We start from the raw sequence: 19,433 nt of genomic DNA on the forward strand, positions 1-19,433 counted from the left end.
TTGGACCCGTGGGGGTGGGGGGTGGCTGTGTTAGACCCCGGTGAGGCGGCGGGGGGGCAGATAGAATGACAGGAGAATGTTAATTATATGGTTAGGAGGTTGAGTCAGTGTTATTAAACCCGGTTGGGGGGGGAGGGGGGCGTCTGCCATGTTATTCCGTGGTGGGGGCAGTTGCTGTATTGACCCGCGCGGGGTGTGGGGGGGAGGATCTGTTGTTTTACTCCCGGGGTGGTGGATGTTGATGGACACAGCCTCTTGGCTCAGACCCTGATTTGTCCCTCCACAGGTTGCCCTGGAATGAATATTCCATGTGTCCTCCTGGGAATGAATGAAGTGTCCTGGCAGCAGGACGCAGCTCGGATGATGCATGGAGGAGGAGGAGGGGGCGGGATTCCTCCGGATAGTGGGATGGTGCTGAGCGCCGCCGTGGCCTCCGGAGCAGCCCCGACCATAGCTTCCAACAACCCTGGCGTCCAGCCCCCCCTCAGTGGCCGTTCTCAAGACGACGCTACCGTGGGTTATTTCTTCCAGAGACAGCCGGGGGAACAACTGGGCAGCTACGCGAGCAAACACCGGTGGCCCACGGGGGATGCAGTCCATGTGGAACATCAGGTGGGTTCTCCCAGGTTCATATCCATCACAATTTCCAGCTGGATGGAGGTGAAGTGCATCCGTTGCAAAACTGACCCATAACTGTCTCAAATTTAAACTGTAGCAGTCGGCACTATTTTTCTTCTGTTTGCATGTTACTGACTTTTTACAATTTGGGTATGATATGTGAGAGAACGTTTGCGATGGCTTACTGTTTTTATCTAAGTTTGGCAGTATTATAAGTTATTGTTCTCTGTCTGCACCCTTCTACAAAGATGGTTAAAGAAATGCAGTTTGTTTTAGGTGTTGTGAGTCGGCTAAATACATGTATGTTCACAATTTAAATCCACAAAATGTCTTTTTTTCAACAAGGGCTCAATTTTTTCACCTGAATAGTATTATACTTTCAGCCAGATAATGATTAACTTTTGTATGTAAGTGATTTTGCAACATCTTCCAATATCAGTTATCAAAAAGTATGACCTCTGTAGATTATTTTGCAGTGTGTCTTTTTACACCTTTTCATGGGATGTGAACGCCGCTGGCACCACCAGCATTTGTTGCCGGTCCTTAAGTGACCTTGAAAAAGTGATGCACCGCCCTTTTGAACTGCTGCAGTCCATTTGGTGCAGGTACACAAAAGAAAGTTTTAGGATTTTAACCCAGTTTTAGGATTTTGACCCAGTGACAATGAAGGAACAGTGATAAAGTTCCAAGCCAGGATGGTGGTGACTTGGAAAGGAATTTGCAGGTGATGGTGTTTGCTGTTGCCTGGATCTGCTGTTCTTGTCCATCAGGGTAGTAGAGATTGTCGCTTTGGAAGGTGCTGTCGAAGGAAGCTTGGCGAGGGGCTGGCCTTTTAAATATTTGGAATTCACCGTAAGCTATTTTTTGGAACAGATAATGCTAGATCAGATTTAGAAACTAAAGCCAAATAAAACACAGGTGTGCTTGCTTTTGCAGCAATGTGTATTTTTTGTGAAGCGATCAGTTTTTACTTGAGGAAATAATTGATTTATGGGTGGAGTTGATTATTTTATATTAAATTTTCAAAGTGTCAAAATGACGGGACTTACTCTATATTTGTGCAGTGTTTTTATGATTATTATTGCTCTTTTGAAAATGGCCTCTGGGAAGGAGGAGAAAGCAATTCAAATATTTTTAAAGTTTTTTGTGTTTTGTAAACAAAATACTTCCTGTATGTTGGGTCTTGCACATGCAGATGAGTGGACAGTAGAGATGTCTTGACAGCTGGTGGGACGTGTGTTGGCTGTGAAGTCCTCATACTCCCTCCTGCAGCCTTCTAAAATGGGTAACCATATTCACTGCTTGAGTACCTTTGTGCATATTGCTTTTTGTTTTGCATCTCACATGCTGATTTCATTGCTGACAATCCTAAGTATCATATGTGAACTCATTGCTGGTATTTATATTATATCTACTTATTTTGTGACAACCAACTTATATACCTACTGTTCCTGATCCACAAATCTGTTGCTGGGATAAGCGAGCTTAATTTAGCAATGTAAACAGGGAGTTCGTTTACAGACACCGCCCATATGCGTAAATGTACATTGAACATAGCTAAATTTCTCAAGAAGACTAGTTTGCACAACAGAAGTTTCTGTGATTTTGAAAATTTTAGTCAATTTTTTAAATTAGATAAAAGGAATGACAATGTTAGAACACTAAGCAATTTTATATGTCTGTGTTTGGAGTAAATTGTGAACCATGTTCTGATAACTGCCATTTTGGGCTAGATTTTCTGCCCGTTGATTATGAATAGCAAGAACCTGGTTCAAGGGGCTGGTTTAGCACACTGGGCTAAATCGCTGGCTTTTAAAGCAGACCAAGGCAGGTCAGCAGCACGGTTCAATTCCCGTACCAGCCTCCCCGAACAGGCGCCGGAATGTGGCGACGAGGGGCTTTTCACAGTAACTTCATTGAAGCCTAAATGTGACAATAAGCGATTTTCATTTCATTTCATATTGATATCTGTAGATAATACCCGCCCAGCATTTTCTTGATTTGAGGACTTCCTATTTATCATTTCTATTTCAGTATAGACTGCTTTGAAATGTTCCAAATAAATGAGAATAAAATCATGACACATTGATATTCTGATCAGTGTAAGTCCAAAAGACGCAGGCTTGAACAAATATGACAGACAGCTAGATAGCTATCCATCTGGAATGCTATATATATGTGTGAGTGTGTATTGTAGCCACGTAAAATGGCTGCTTCCCTATTAATTTGGCCAAAACCCGATTTAAAATGGCTAACCGAAAAGGCTGATGGGAAAAGCAGGCAACAGGACACAAACGGACAGCTGCAGGCAGAATATCATATTCGGCTCTGGGGAAGTCGGCCCAGATCGATACTCAGGACTATTAACAGCCCATCAACCCAGACATCTGCAGTTATACTCAGGACTATTAGCAGCCCATCAACCCAGACATCTGCAGCTTAATCGGCTATCCCCGGGAACAATTGCAACATATTAGCAATTGAATACCAGGCCAGACCTGTCGGCGCCTGCAGTGGCCAAAACAAAGGCAGGTGAACGACCACCCCCCGATCGAGGAATCGCCTCGCAATTGGACGTATCGAACCTAGTGATTGGGAACAAGTCCAATCACTTGGGACTCAGGGTCAAGGGCCGCCCCGAGAGGCGGGAAGCCCCTGGGCCCTATAAAGTGAGGGGCCAAGTTCAGATCTCGCTCTCTCTCCCTTCTTCGCCTGCTCCAGACCTTCGCAAGAACATCAACCAGCAACTGTAAGTTTGAATCCAGCGATCGCTATCCAATAAAGACTCCTAGCCATTGACCTGTATCAGCCTTTTGAATCCCGTGGGCCAGATCCGATTCGACAAGCCATTCGTTTCCCTGACCTGGTGGGCTCTTCTTAAAGTTAAGTATTGGCCAGTAGTGATAGGTTTCTATATAGATAGTAGGATTATTGTGTAAACATTACTTGTTGTATATAATAAATGACTGTTGATTTCAATCTTACTAAGTGGTGTGCTGACTTATTAATCATAACGTGAGCTTGAACCACGTGGCGGTATCAGAAAGATACCTGGCGACTCATGAGCAAAGGTGACGTAATCAGAGCTAAATAAACTAAGGCTAAAAAGAGCAGCAGTATGTCTCATATTTTTAAAAAAATTAATTGATGGGCAATTTAGTGTGGCCAGTCCACCTCCCCTGCACACCTTTGGATTGTGGGGGTGAGACCCACGTAGACATGGGGAGCATGTGCAAACTCCACACAGACAGTGACCCGGGATCGAACCCGGGACTTCAGCGCGGTGAGCAACGGTGCTAACCACTGCGCCACCGTGCCGCCGTATGGAATACAAAAATAGCCCTAATTTCATTTCTCTACTGTAAACCGTCTTCTTAAAATCCTCGCCTCCAACAATAAGACGAGGAGCTGGTGGACCTTTTTATCACTAAAGTAGAGAACATTTGATCAGCTCCCTGTTTGCTTCCATCGCTAGGCCACATAAGGATATCAAAAGCTTGGCCAAAGAGTTTGGTTTTAAGAAGCATTTAAAGGAGGAAAGTAAGGTCGTCTTTTGGGAAATAATTTCAGATGTCAGTGCCTAGGCAGCTGAAGGTGCGGTCACCAATGGTGGAGCAATTAATAAATTCAGAGATGCTTAAGAGGCCAGAATTCAATGAGTGCAGACATCTGAGTTGTGCAACTGATGGGAGATTACCGAGTTACGGAGGCCTTGGAGGGGTTTGAAAACAAGATTCAGAATTTTAAAATTAGGAGTTGCTTGACTGGGAGCCAATGTAGGTCAGTGAGCAAAGGGGTGATAGGATATTGAGTAAGGGCACTGAAGAGTTTTGGATGATCTTCAAATTTACTTATGTAATGGTCCAGTGAAGCACCTTGGGGCCCTTTTATTATGTTAAAGGCTCTATGTAAATGCAAGTTAAGATAATACAATTGTTCAACTATCTTTATGTGTAATTTAGGTTCAGTTTGCTGAAGAGAAAGTTTTCATGGTATACCAGATTTTGCTGTAATTTGTGGAAATCTACAACTCTTGGTGAAATACTATTTTCTTGACAACCAAATAATAATCTTTATTGTCACAAGTAGGCTTACATTAACACTGCAATGAAGTTACTGTTAAAAGGGTTTAGGGAACTATAGCATACTTCTCCCATTCGCAGCAAAGAAGTTAAAGCCAGATTGTAACACCCGTATTCCTACTTTGGTGAAGTTGACTCCACTATTTATCACGCAATCTGGTTTGAGAAAAATCAGCTTTCTATTCCGAACCCCTCTAATATTGCTTTAGTACATATGAATCTGGATATTAAAGTGCTACTGTACATTAAATCCTGCTGTTATGACAATGTTGTGTTTGAAGTTTAGACTTGAGATGTTGTGACAAAGTTGACTTTCAAACTGCTGAATAGAGCTGCTTCTGTGTTGTGCTAGTGGTTCCGACTCCCCGCCTGGTTCTTCGATAGTAAATATAGAATGTACTGCGACTGACAGCTGGTGGCTTCATTTTTGTCAGATCTTCTGATGAGCAAAGATTGCACATAAATTTTGTACATGATATAAATACAGGTATCTGCCTAGCAAGGCAAAACACAAAGGATCTAGGAAATATCACAGAACAGGGGGTGTTTCCTCCCCTCTTCTATTTTCTCTTTACAGAACATCACACTAGGGTGGAGGGGTGGATGATGCCCCCAAATGCTATTTACATTCTTCGGTGCAGTTGCCTCGGCATCGGCCATGGCTCGTTTCTCCGTCCCATTTTTCCTTCCTTTTCTCTCTGCTGTGGTTGTTGCTGCCGTTGTCTTCATTTGTGCTCTCCCCATTCCCGTTTTTTGTTCTCTTATCTCTTCTCCCTTCTGACTCCCCTTTTTTGTTCTCCCATCCCCCCTTCTTCACTACTGCCCCCTTGCTGTTCTGCTGGGTTTAGCTACTTCATCTTGCTCCCCTCTCCCCGGATCCTCCCTCACACTTTCCTCTTTCTATCTTGTCCTGTCTATTTCTCCTTGGCTACTTATTTATTTACATGTTGGCCACAAACAGGTCCCGGAACAGTCGGGTGACTGGCTCCCATGTTTTGTGGAAACTATCTTCGACCCACGGATCGCAAATTTGTGTTTCTCCAGGTCGGATAGCCAGTCTGCAGCTTTTGGTGGTGCTGCTGACCGCCGGCCGAGCAGGATTCTATGGCGGGCGATCGGGGAGACAGGGCGTCTGCCCTCCTCCCCATGAGGAGATCTGGCTGGTCTGATACCCTAAAGACCGCCATTTTGGGGCATGGCTCCACCCTCATCCACATCACTTTGGGCATTGCCGCGAAGAAGGCTATCCAGTACCCAGCTAGTCTGGGGCAAGACCAGAACATGTGGCCGTGGTTGGCCGGGCCTCCTTGGCACCGTTCACATTTATCGTCCACCTCCGGGAAGAACCTGCTTCTTCGGTCAAGTGGGCTCTATGTACCACTTTTAGCTGCGTTAGGTTGTTTGAGCCTTGCGCATGTGGAGGTGGAGTTGACCCTGTGCAGTGCTTCGCTCCAGAATCCCCACCCTATTTCAAACCCCTGGCAGTCTTTCGTACATGTCTCGATAGTTCCCTCTGCCTAGGATGGCTGCTCTTCTAGTAGCTCTTCTACTAGCTCTTCAGTAGCTCTTCTAATAGTGTCTGTCGTGGTTGCCACGGGTATGTCCCTGTCTCCTTCCATAGGAAATGTTTAAGCAGCAGGTACCCGAGTTTGTTGTCCTTTGCTAGCTGGAATCTCTCCGTGAGTTCATCCAATGTTGTGACCCTGGTGTATAGGTCCCTGACTGTCAATGTCTCCTCATCCTGTCTCCACCTTTTGAAGGTGGCGTCAGTGAGTGCTGGCGTGAACCTGTGGTTATTGCAGAGGGGGGCTTTGTCGGACATTTCGGTCAGTCAGAATTGCTGCTGTAGTTGGTTCCACGTCTGGATGGTGGCTACCACCACTGGGCTGCCAGAGTGTTTCTTGGGTGGGGATGGTAATGCCGCCATGGCGAGAGCCCAGTGCGAGGTCCCCATGTAGGAGGCCTCCTCTGTGTGCACCCACTCGGCTTCTGGCTCCTTTATCCACCTCATCACTCCACTGTTGCTGCCCAGTGGTAGTATCGTAGATTTCCGCGATTAATTTGTCCAGTGAATTAAAAAAGGGCTTGGGGATATAGATCGGGATGGATCTTAGTACGAAGAGGTACCTGGGCAGTACATTCATTTTGATCGTCTGTACTCTCCCTGCCAGAGAGAGTGAGGAGTGTGTTCCATCTTTGCAGGTCCTTTTTGATTTCCTCTATCAAACTGGTCAGGTTCCATTTGTGGACCCACCTGCAGTCATGAGCGATTTGAATCCCAGGGTAGTGGAATTTGTATCGGACTTGTTTAAACGGCAGTCCCGTCAGCACTGCCCCTTCCCATTGCGGGTTCACCGGGAAAATCTCGCTTTTGTTTATGTTGAGTTTGTAGCCTGAGAAGGCACCAAACTCTTTCAGGAGCGCGATGGTTCCTTCCATGCTGCCTTGTGGGTCTGAGATGTAGAGTAGCAGTTCATCTGCATAGAGCGAGACCCTATGCTCTCTGTCTCCTCTTTGGATCCCCTCCAGTTCTTTGCTGTTCTGGGTGTGATCACTAATGGTTCGATCGCTAGGGCGAACAGCAGCGAGAACAACGGGCATCCCTGCCTGGTGCCCCTGTGCAGCTGGAAGTACTGGGAACTGGTGGTGTTTGTCCGTACGCTCACCATTGGAGTTCTATGAGGTACTTCAAAGGCGCGCCAAGGAGATGATCACCTCAGGTGTTCTCTCTCCGGATAGGGTCATGATCACATTCAGCAGGCGCCTGTTGCTGTCGACCTTTGACAAAGCCCGTTTGATCCTCTGTGATCACGTCTGGCATGCAAAGTTCTCCAGCCTTTTGGCTTGGATCTTGGCCAATATTTTGGCGTCTACTTTTAGTAGCGATGTGGTTCTGTATGACCCGCATTTGGTCAGTCTGTCTTTCTTGGGTCTGAGCGAGGTTGAGGCTTGTGCTAGCGTAGATGGCAGTGTGCACCTCTCCAGTGAGTCTGAACATCTCCCGCAGGTGCTGTCGAAAGTGTTTTATGGAAGTCAGCCGGGAAACTGTCTGGTCCCGGCGCCTTCCCCGCCTGCATGGAGCTAATGCTCTCCATGATCTCTCCCAGTTCCAGCAGTGCTCCCAGGCCCTGTTTTCTGTCCTCCCCCACGACTGGCATGTCCAGTCCATCGAGAAACTGTTTCATCCCTGAGTCCCCTGCTGGGGGCTCTGAGATGTACAGTCCTTGGTAAAAGGCCTCAAAGGTTTTGTTAACCTTGACTGGGCCAGTTTCTAGCGTGCCTCTGTTATCCCTAATTTGCACGATCTCTCTAGTGGCTGCCTGCTTTCTCATTTGGTGCGCCAACAGGCGGCTGGCTTTGTCTCCGTGTTTGTATAGGGTCCTCCATGCCTGGCGAAGTTGGTACACTGCTTTCCTCTTGGAGAGCAGGTCAAAGTCCATTTGTCGCTTTTTCCTCGCTGCCAGGAACTCCATGGTCGGGGCCTCGGAGTATTTACTGTCTACCTCCAGTTTGGAGTTGACCAGCTGCTGCCTAGCCATTCTCTCCTCTCTGTGTCTGTTTGCGCTTTAAAGGCAATAATTTCCCCTCTAATCACAGCCTTTAGCGCTTCCCAGAATGTGGCAGTTGAGACCTCCCTCTTTTGGTTGTTTTTCGTTTACTCAGCTATGGCCTGTGATACCCTCTCGCTGAAAGCCTTGTCAGCCAGTAGAGCAGTCTCCAACCTCACATCCATTTAATGTGGAGCACGGTCGAAGATTATGATTACGGAGTATTTTACATTGACTAGCCCTGGAAGCACCGATTTTCAGACCTCAAAGAAGTCAGTCCTCGAGTACACGTTGCATATTAAGGTCTGAGGGTCCTGTATACGTCGCTATGTCGGGGTTTCCCGCCATGGTCTTTTTAATGAATTTCGTGTTGTCCCAGTTGGGAGCGTACACGTTAACGAGTACTACTGGTGTCCCGTCTAGGGTACCGCTGACCATGCCCTCCGTCCCCCTGGGCCTGTTACCGACTTTGTCGCCTTGAACATCGTCCTCTTATTTATCAGAATCGCTACTCCCTGGCCCTCGTCCAGTGGCAAGAATGGTAGGTCTGTCCCACCCAGCCCTTCCTTACCCTCAGTCGGTCCTGCTCTTGGAGGAAGACTATGTCGGCTCCCTTGTTTCTTAGGTGGGTGAAGACTCTGGATCTTTTCACTGGGCCATTCAGTCCCCTGACATTCCAGGTGACTATCCTCATGGGGGTTTTTGTCCATCCGCTGCTGTGGGATTAACCAAACTTACCTGGTGGATGCGGCCCTGCACTCCAGGTTTCCCTTTGTTAAGAGCCCTCCAAGATGGCCACTGTCACTGCTTTCCCCATGTGGTCCGGTCCCTGTGCTCCGGAGTTTCTCTGTCCAGGGGGCACCCAACTTGGCCACCATCTGTGCGTCCGCCATGTGGGTAGACTCCTGTATTGCAGGATCTCCCTTCGCCCAGATACTGCTGTGCTTCTTTGTTGCCGGCCCCTGGTTGCAGCCCTATGTAGCCATACTATCAGTGCTGCTCCGCTCCTGGCCCTTTTTCCCCTTCTTTTCCCGTCACCGCTGCTCGTTTTCTTTCCCCCCCCCCCCCCCCCCCTTGCCAGGCGCTGTCCTCACCATTGGGGGTGCGCGTGGCCTCAATCTGCTGCATGCTCCCAGCGCCAGCTTTCCCTCTAGTCTGGTGACCCTCCTCTGGGCGTTATTGTCCCATTTTCCTCCCGCCCACTCTTTGTGGTTTCTATCTGTTTTTTCCCCATCTTACCCTATACTTAAGACCATAAGACATAGGAGCGGAAGTAAGGCCATTCGGCCCATCGAGTCCACTCCACCATTCAATCATGGCTGATTTCAACTCCATTTACCCGCTCTCTCTCCATAGCCCTTAATTCCTTGAGAAATCAAGAATTTATCAACTTCTGTCTTAAAGACACTCAACGTCCCGGCCTCCATCGCCCTCTGTGGCAATGAATTCCGCAGCCCCACCACTCTCTGGCTGAAGAAATTTCTCCTCATCTCTGTTCTAAAGTGACTCCCTTTTATTCTAAGGCTGTGCCCCCGGGTCCTAGTCTCCCCAGCTAATGGAAACAACTTCCCTACATCCACCCTATCTAAGCCATTCATTATCTTGTAAGTTTCTATTAGATCTCCCCTCAACCTCCTAAACTCCAATGAATATAATCCCAGGATCCTCATCGTATGTTAGGCCTACCATTCCTGGGATCATCCGTGTGAATCTCCGCTGGACCCGCTCCAGTGCCCAGTATGTCCTTCCTGAGGTGTGGGGCCCAACATTGCTCACAGTATTCTAAATGGGGCCTAACCAATGCTTTATAAAGCTTCAGAAGTACATCCCTGCTTTTATATTCCAAGCCTCTTGATGAATGACAACATTGCATTTGCTTTTTTAATTACGGACTCAACCTGCAAGTTTACCTTTAGAGAATCCTGGACTAGGACTCCCAAGTCCCTTTGCACTTCAGCATTATGAATTTTGTCACCGTTTAGAAAATAGTCCATGCCTCTATTATTTTTTCCAAAGTTCAAGACCTCGCACTTGCCCACGTTGAATTTCATCAGCCATTTCTTGGACCACTCTCCTAAACTGTCTAAATCTTTCTGCAGCCTCCCCACCTCTTCCATACTACCTGCCCCTCCACCTATCTTTGTATCATCGGCAAACTTAGCCAGAATGCCCCCAGTCCCGTCATCTAGATCGTTAATATATAAAGAGAACAGCTGTGGTCCCAACACTGAACCCTGCGGGACACCACTCGTCACCGATTGCCATTCCGAAAAAGAACCTTTTATCCCAACTCTCTGCCTTCTGCCTGACAGCCAATCGTCAACCCATGTTAGTACCTTGCCTCGAATACCATGGGCCCTTATTTTACTCAGCAGTCTCCCGTGAGGCACCTTATCAAAGGCCTTTTGGAAGTCAAGATAGATAACATCCATTGGCTCTCCTTGGTCTAACCTATTTGTTATCTCTTCAAAGAACTCTAACAGGTTTGTCAGGCACAACCTCCCCTTACTAAATCCATGCTGACTAGTCCTAATCCGACCCTGCACTTCCAAGAATTTAGAAATCTCATCCTTAACAATGGATTCTAGAATCTTGCCAACAACCGAGGTTAGGCTAATTGGCCTATAATTTTCCATCTTTTTCCTTGTTCCCTTCTTGAACATGGGGGTTACAACAGCGATTTTCCAATCCTCTGGGACTTTCCCTGACTCCAGTGACTTTTGAAAGATCATAACTAACGCCTCCACTATTTCTTCAGCTATCTCCTTTCGAACTCTAGGATGTAGCCCATCTGGGCCCGGAGATTTATCAATTTTTAGACCTCTTAGTTTCTCTAGCACTTTCTCCTTTGTGATGGCTACCATATTCAACTCTGCCCCCTGACTCTCCGGAATTGTTGGGATATTACTCATGTCTTCTACTGTGAAGACTGACGCAAAGTACTTATTCAGTTCCTCAGCTATTTCCTTGTCTCCCATCACAAAATTACCAGCGTCATTTTGGAGCGGCCCAATGTCAACTTTTGCCTCCCGTTTGTTTTTAATGTATTTAAAGAAACTTTTACTATCATTCATAATGTTACTGGCTAGCCTACCTTCAAATTTGATCCTCTCTTTCCTTAGTTCTCTCTTTGTTATACTCTGTTTGTTTTTGTAGTCTTCCCAATCTTCTGACTTCCCACTACTCTTTGCCACATTATAGGCTTTCTTTTTTGCTTTGATGCATTCCCTAACTTCCTTTGTCAGCCATGGCTGCCTAATCCCCCCTCTGATAACCTTTCTTTTCTTTGGGATGAACCTCTGTACTGTGTCCCTTTATTTAACTGTAACACCTTTACATCTGATTCTACCTTCTTTCTTTCAAATTGGAGATTGAATTCGACCATATTATGATCACTGCCTCCTAAGTGCTCCCTTACTTTAAGATCTTTAATCAAGTCTGGCTCATTACATAATACTAAGTCCAGAACGCCCTGTTCCCTCGTGGGCTCCATCACAAGCTGTTCCAAAAAGCCCTCCTGGAAACATTCAATGAATTCCCTTTCCTTGGGTCCACTGGCAGCATTATTTACCCAGTCCACCTGCACATTGAAGTCCCCCATGATCACTGTGACCTTGCCTTTCTGACATGCACTTTCTATTTCGTGGTGCATTTTGTGCCCCTGGTCCTGACCAGTGTTAGGAGGCCTGTACATAACTCCCATTATGGTTTTTTTGCCTTTGTGGTTCCTCAACTCTACCCACACAGACTCCATATCATCTGACCCTATGTCGTTTAGTGCTATTGATTTAATTTCATTCCTAATTAACAAGGCAACCCCGCCCCCTCTGCCCACCTCTCTGTCTTTTCGATAGGTTGTGAATCCCTGGATGTTTAAATGCCAGTCCTGAACCCCCTGCAACCATGTCTCTGTGATGCCTACCACATCATACCTGCCAGTCACAATCTGGGCCACAAGCTCATCTACCTTGTTCCGTACACTGCGCGCATTTAAATATAGCACCTTTAATTCTATTGACCGTCCCTTTTTGTTTTCTTAGTGTGGTGGACCTTGGTTTACTGAGCCTTTCCATACACTGTGTCATATTTTGTGGGATGGGGACAATCGTAACCACTCTTGAGTTTTGTCTGTTCGTGTTTTTTTGTATTCCTAAGCAGCTACGCTTCCCGCTGATTACTTCACCTCTTGGTTCCCTGACTTTCCCTTCCCCCCCCCAATCTTTAGTTTAAAGTCCTATTGACCACCCTATTTACTCTTTTTGCCTGAACACTGGTCCCAGCTCGGGTCAGGTGGAGACCATGCCAACGGTATAGGTCCCCCCTGTCCCAAAACTGATGCCAGTGTCCCATGAAAAGGAACCCCTCATTCCCACACCACTCTTTCAGCCACGTGTTAACTTCCCTTACGCGATGGTTAGGGAAGGTCTCTCTTCCCACCAGGTTGCCCAGCATTTGGGCTACTTAGTTTGTTGGGTCTCTGCCTTCACTTCCTTCTGGTAGGCCCATGTTCCGCAGGTCCTGCCTCCATGACCAATTCTCCTGATCCTCGACCTTTCTTCTCAGGTTACCCTGCGTCATGACCAGTCTTGCCATCTCCTTTTCCAGTGTCATGATCCGATCACTCGGGTCGGTTGCGGCTCTTTCAAGTTCCTTGATAATGGCTTCTTGGGCCTCCAGTTTCTTTTCAGCCCTGCTCAGAGCGATCTGTATTTTCGGGTTTCGGCCACCGCATCTTTCACTGTGGTATGTCCGTTTTAATTTCTTGCCAGTGATCTTTCAGTGCCTCTGAGAGGAATGCTGTCCAGTTCCCTCCCGGTGAGGGAGGTTTTTGTACTTTGCTGTTCTGCCCTTTTCGCTCTGGTGAGATTTGCACTCTGCAGCCTCGTTCGCTGGTCCTTTCGTCCGAATACCTCTGCTCCAGACCCCTTCCACTTCTGGTCTCTGTGCGGCCCCATGATTGGCTTTTTCCAGTCATTTTACTTTCTCCTTCTCTCATCCCCTGTCATCTTATCGTTTGGGGAACAAATCGATGGGATTTCTGGTGAGCTTTGATAAGTAGTGATTGTTTTACGGAGGGAGGAAAGCCACCTGACGTGCGACTGCTCAGCCCAACGTCATCACCGGAAGTTCTGATTGCATATTAATAGCAGACATGATAAAGGGACATAGTTTTTGGTTTAACCTCATTAAATTCTCAACTATATGAACTTTGTAGCTGATTTTACAGATCCTTGTTTGGGTTGGATTCTGGGAAGCTGGTTTCCTAAGGTGGCTCTGATATGTTTGCATCTAAGTCTCAATTCATTTGCACAGCAGCAGAATTGTGGACCCAGTTTTCCACAGGTCAGTAATTCCATCATAAAGATAAGGATGTTGAGTTTAAAAAGATGCACCTTGAATTTATGTAAACATCATTCATGTCCTCAGAGCATCCTGAAGTTCTTTACAGCCGTTGAAATATTTTCAAGTCCAGTCATTGTCATAGGACAAATGCCACAGCTAGATCTGTCGTGTAGAAATGAGATAGATTACCAGGTAATCTCTTCCTCTGATATTGGCCGAGAGTTAAATGTTAGCCTTGACATTTAACAATGTAAAGGCTCCGAGGCAACTTAAAGATACTTCCAGAATTAAATATAAAGTTTGCAAAGAAAAGAATAACACCTGAACTTTGGGAGGAAGGCAAAACCCCCTCCAAATGATCGAAAATGCCATTCCAAAGGACGGTGGTTATCAACCCACGTCTATACTTATTGCATAGCCAAAATATAAGTGCAATTGGCTTAAACCAGCTGGGAGTTTAAGATATTGAATTATTTATATAAATGACTTAATTTGTTTGCAGCCTTGCAGGATTGGCAGCGAAACGTTCCAGGATTTAGATGTTTCAGGAGGGATAGAGAGGGATGTAAAAGGGGTGGCGGAGTTGCGCAACTGGTTAGGGAGAATATCAAAGCTGTACTACGGGAGGACACCTCAGAGGGCAATGAGGCTATATGGGTAGCGATCAGTAATAAGAAGGGTGCAGTCACAATGTTGGGGGTTTACTACAGGCCTCCCAACAGCCAGCGGGAGATAGAGGAGCAGATAGGTAGACCGATTTTGGAAAAGAGTAAAAACAACAGGGTTGTTGTGATCAGAGACTTCAACTTCCCCGATTTTGACTGGGACTCACTTAGTGCCAGGGGCTTAGACGGGGCAGAGTTTGTAAGGAGCATCCAGGAGGGCTTCTTAAAATAATATGTAGACAGTCCAACTAGGGAAGGGGCTGTACTTGACCTGGTATTGGGGAATGAGCCTGGCCAGGTGGTAGAAGTTTCAGTAGGGAAGCATTTTGGGAACAGTGACCACAATTCAGTAAGTTTTGAAGTGCTGGTGGACAAGGATAAGAGTGGTCCTAGGGTGAATGTGAGAAATTGGGGGAAGGCTAATTATAACGATATTAGGCGGGAACTGAAGAAACAGACGAAGCTTGTGTGGAATATAAGGAAAGTAGAAAGGAACTTAAGCAAGGAGTCAGGAGGGCTAGAAGGGGTCACGAAAAGCCATTGGCGAATAGGGTTAAGGAAAATCCCAAGGCTTTTTACACGTACATAAAAAGCAAGAGGGTAGCCAGGGAAAGGGTTGGCCCACTGAAGGATAGGCAAGGGAATCTACGTGTGGAGCCAGAGGAAATGGGCGAGGTACTAAATGAATACTTTGCATCAGTATTCACCAAAGAGAAGGAATTGGTGGATGTTGAGTCTGGAGAAGTGTGTAGATAGCCTGGGTCACATTGTGATCCAAAAAGACGAGGTGTTGGGCGTCTTGAAAAATATTAAGGTAGATAAGTCCCCAGGGCCTGATGGGATCTACCCCAGAATACTGAAGGAGGCTAGAGAGGAAATTGCGGAGGCCTTGACAGAAATCTTTGGATCGTCACTGTCTTCAGGTGATGTCCCGGAGGACTGGGGAATAGCCAATGTTGTTCCTCTGTTTAAGAAGGGTAGCAAGGATAATCCCGGGAACTACAGGCCGGTGAGCCTTACTTCAGTGGTAGGGAAATTACTGGAGAGAATTCTTCGAGACAGGATCTACTCCCATTTGGAAACAAATGGACGTATTAGTGAGAGGCAGCATGGTTTTGTGAAGGAGAGGTCGTGTCTCACTAACTTGATTGATACTGGTAGGGCAGTGGATGTTGTCTATATGGACTTCAGTAAGGCCTTTGACAAGGTCCCTCATGGTAGACTAGTACAAAAGGTGAAATCACACGGGATCAGGGGTGAGCTGGCAAGGTGGATACAGAACTGGCTAGGTCATAGAAGGCAGAGAGTAGCAATGGAAGGGTGCTTTTTTGATTGGAGGGCTGTGACTAGTGGTGTGTGCTGGGACCTTTGTTGTTTGTAGTATATATAAATGATTTGGAGGAAAATGTAACTGGTCTGATTAGTAAGTTTGCAGACGATACAAAGGTTGGTGGAATTGCAGATAGCGATGAGGACTGCCAGAGGATACAGCAGGATTTAGATTGTTTGGAGACTTGGGCGGAGAGATGGCAGATGGAGTTTAATCCGGACAAATGTGAGGTAATGCATTTTGGAAAGTCAAATGCAGGTAGGGAATACACAGTGAATGGTAGAACCCTCAAGAGTATTGAAAGTCAGAGAGATCTAGGTGTACAGGTCACTGAAAGGGGCAACACAGGTGGAGAAGGTAGTCAAGAAGGCATACGGCATGCTTGCCTTCATTGGCCGGGGCATTGAGTATAAGAATTGGCAAGTCATGTTGCAGCTGTATAGAACCTTAGTTAGGTCACACTTGGAGTATAGTGTTCAATTCTGGTCGCCACACTACCAGAAGGATGTGGAGGCTTTAGAGAGGGTGCAGAAGAGATTTACCAGAATGTTGCCTGGTATGGAGGGCATTAGCTATGAGGAGCGGTTGAATAAACTCGGTTTGTTCTCACTGGAACGAAGGAGGTTGAGGGGCGACCTGATAGAGGTCTGCAAAATTTCGACGGGCATAGACAGAGTGGATAGTCAGAGGCTTTTCTCCAGGGTAGAGGGCTCAATTACTAGGGGGCATAGGTTTAAGGTGCAAGGGGCAAGGTTTAGAGTAGATGTACGAGGCAAGTTTTTTACGCAGAGGGTAGTGGGTGCCTGGAACTCGCTGCTGGAGGAGGTGGTGGAAGCAGGGACGATAGTGACATTTAAGGGGCATCTTGACAAATACATGAATAGGACGGGAATAGAGGGATACGGACCCAGGAAGTGTAGAAGATTGTAGTTTAGTTGGGCAGCATGGTCGGCACGGGCTTGGAGGGCCGAAGGGCCTGTTCCTGTGCTGTACTTTTCTTTGTTCTTATAACAGTAAAGCACATACTAAAGCTAGCAAGAATGGGTATGAACTGACTGTTTCACTTGGTTACGCATTGTAACCAAGGGGCAGAACAGTGGTTAACACTGCTGCTTTACAGCACCAGGGACCCGGGTTCAATTTTGGCCTCGGGTGACTGTGTGAAGATCGCACTTTCTCCCCATATCTTCATGGGTTTCCTCCGGTTTTCTTCCACAGTTCAAAGATGTGCAGATTAGGTGGATTAGCCATGCTAAATTGCCCCTTAGTATCAAAAATGTTTGGCGGGATTACTGCATTGCCGGGATAGGGTGGGGGCGTGGGCCTAGGTAGCATGCCCTATTGACCTATGTTCGTTCCTGATTCAGCAAAACCTCAGCTTAAAATTCTCATCCTTATGTTCAAATCAGCCCTACAAGCCTCTTTTCCTTAATTCTGGCCTCTTGTGCAACCCCACTTATTTTGCCTCACCAATGGTGGCCATGCCTTCAGATCTCCCCTCCCCCCAAATCTGTTTAAAACCTGATTTTTTGACCAAGTTTTTAGTCACCTGTCTTAATATGCCTTTCTTTGCCTTGGTTTCAATGTTTGTCTGATTCCAAATCTATAAATCCCTCTAGGACATTTGCTGCATTAAAGACAAATTGTTTATAATTTGGAACAGTGACTACAATTTGAGTGTTTAAAACTAATTTGCTAGCTGATATCAATTTTGTGTCATTTTAAGGTGAAGTGTGAACTTTGCAGAGTATTATTTTGAGTTTTTCACAGAAGTGATTGGGAATATTGAAATGTTCTGTGTTGTTGATGTATGCACTGAACGGTTAATATAATTAAGTCAATCTTGAATATTAAAGTGAAACTTCAGTCTTGCAACAATGGAACAATCTGGGTCAATTTCCCAGAATTTCCTATTTAGCACCATTGTGGAAGCACCACCTATGCAGGAACTCGAGACGATTCAAGGAAAATGCCCACTTCTATCTCCAAAGAATTAGAGATGGCCAGTGGATGCGACCTTGCCTACTCGGACCAAATTGGAATGATTTCAATCTTTCTCAGTAGATGCTTGAGAATTCCCGAACTTTGTTCTCTATTACCCTGCATGCCTTTTGCACCAGAAAGAAGATGCTTAGCTGCTGCGACCAAATACCAGTCTATGGTATTTTATTTGTATTTTTTTTCGACTTGCAAGCAATTTCATATGCATTGTTTCAAACCTTTGCACAGGAAATAGGAGCAGGAGGAGGCCATTGAGCCCTTCGAGCCTGCTCTGCCATTCATGATGATAATCTAACTCAATTGCCTAATCCCGCTTTTCCCCCATATCCTTTGATTCCCTTCACGCTAAGTGCTATAATCTAACTGCTGCTTCAAAACACGCAACGTTTTGGCCTTGGCTTCTTCCTGTGGTAAAGAATTCCACAGGTCGACCACACTAGTGAAGAAATTTCTGATCTCTGTCTTAAATGGCTTAACCGTATCATCAGACTGTGACCCCTGGTTCTGGACCCCACCCCCTGGAAGAAGCCACTCATTCTTTCCCGAGCCATGTACCACCTTAAAATGTATCAAACTCATCCTCGCACACGAGGAGGTTGAATTCACCCTACGCAGTGCCTCACTCCACATTCCCCAATCTATCTTTTCTTTTCTCTCCCCCCCCCCCCCCCCCCAACTCCTCCTCCCATTTCTCCTTGATCCTCACCACTTGCGTACCCCGCTGCTCTCCCAGCCACCCATATATGTCCCCAATCCTACCGTCCCCTTCCACGTTGGAAGCAGCAAACGTTCCAAAAGAGCTTATTTCGGCAGCCTGGGGAAACCCTTTCCACACCTTCCATGCAAAGTCCCTTACTTGTGAATACCTAAATTCACTTCCCTTTAGGAGCTCTACCTTCTCCTTCAGCTCCTGTATTCTTGCGAATCTCTCTTCCAGGTTTAGATCCCTCGCCCTCACCAGCCCCTTATCTCTCTAGCTCCTGCACATACCATTTATTGTGGACTGCACAACCGGGCTCTCAGTATTTCTCCTCGATGTCAGTGGCAGCGCCGTCGTCACCATGGACCCCCCACGGGACACTTCCTCTATTATAATCCCTCTCCTCCCCATCACCACCTCACTTTCTCCACATTCGCTGCCCAATAATAGTGCAGCAGGTTCGGTAACGCCAACCGCCCTTTCTGCCTTTGCAGCAGGGCCCTCTTCACCGTTGGCATCTTCCCCGCCCATATTACCTCCGAAATTACTGTATCCAACTTCCGAATAAATAGGAACCTGGGCAGGACATTTATTTTCACCACTTAAACCCTCCCCGCCAGCGTCTCGCCTCCCAAAGTTCTCCTTTATCTCCTCCACCAACTTTGTTAAGTTCCACTAATGCAATGTCACCCACTCTCCTATCACCTGGATCCCCAGATACCTGAACCTATCCCTGGCTACCCTAAATCGTAACCCCCCCTAATTTAGCTCCCTTATCTGACTCATTCACCGGGAACACCTCCCTTTTCCCCACGTTCAACTTATTAGCTGAGAAAGCCCCAAACCTCTCTAGTAGGCTCATAGTCCTCTCCATACTCCCCAGCAGGTCTGACACACGTTCTCCCTGTGTCTGCGTGGGTTTCCGCCGGGTGCTCCAGTTTCCTCCCCCAAGTCCCGAAAGACATTCTGTAAGGTGATTTGGACATTTGAGTTCTCCCTCCGTGTACCTGAACAGATGCTGGAATGTGGCGACTAGGGGGATTTTCACAGTAACTTCATTGCTACTTGTGTCACTAATAAAGATTATCATTATTAATTTGTATGCTTCAGAAGAACAGAAAAAGTTAAAAATACACAGGCATACAC

At 46.5% G+C, this 19,433-nt stretch overlaps 1 protein-coding gene across 4 annotated transcripts in view; it reads left to right on the plus strand.

Moving 5' to 3' along the window:
- The first annotated feature begins 289 nt into the window (after positions 1-289).
- LOC140410600 (pumilio homolog 2-like) overlaps positions 290-19,433 on the plus strand; it is a 178,300-nt gene continuing 159,156 nt past the window's right edge. For all 4 annotated transcript variants that reach the window (XM_072498884.1, XM_072498885.1, XM_072498887.1 and 1 more), the window contains exon 1: positions 290-612. In XM_072498884.1, the coding sequence (XP_072354985.1) occupies positions 298-612 (315 nt within the window). In that variant the 5' untranslated portion in view covers positions 290-297. The remainder of the gene's footprint in view (positions 613-19,433) is intronic.

This window comes from Scyliorhinus torazame, chromosome 4 (assembly GCF_047496885.1).
Source record: "Scyliorhinus torazame isolate Kashiwa2021f chromosome 4, sScyTor2.1, whole genome shotgun sequence".
NCBI classification, from domain to species: Eukaryota; Metazoa; Chordata; class Chondrichthyes; order Carcharhiniformes; family Scyliorhinidae; genus Scyliorhinus; species Scyliorhinus torazame.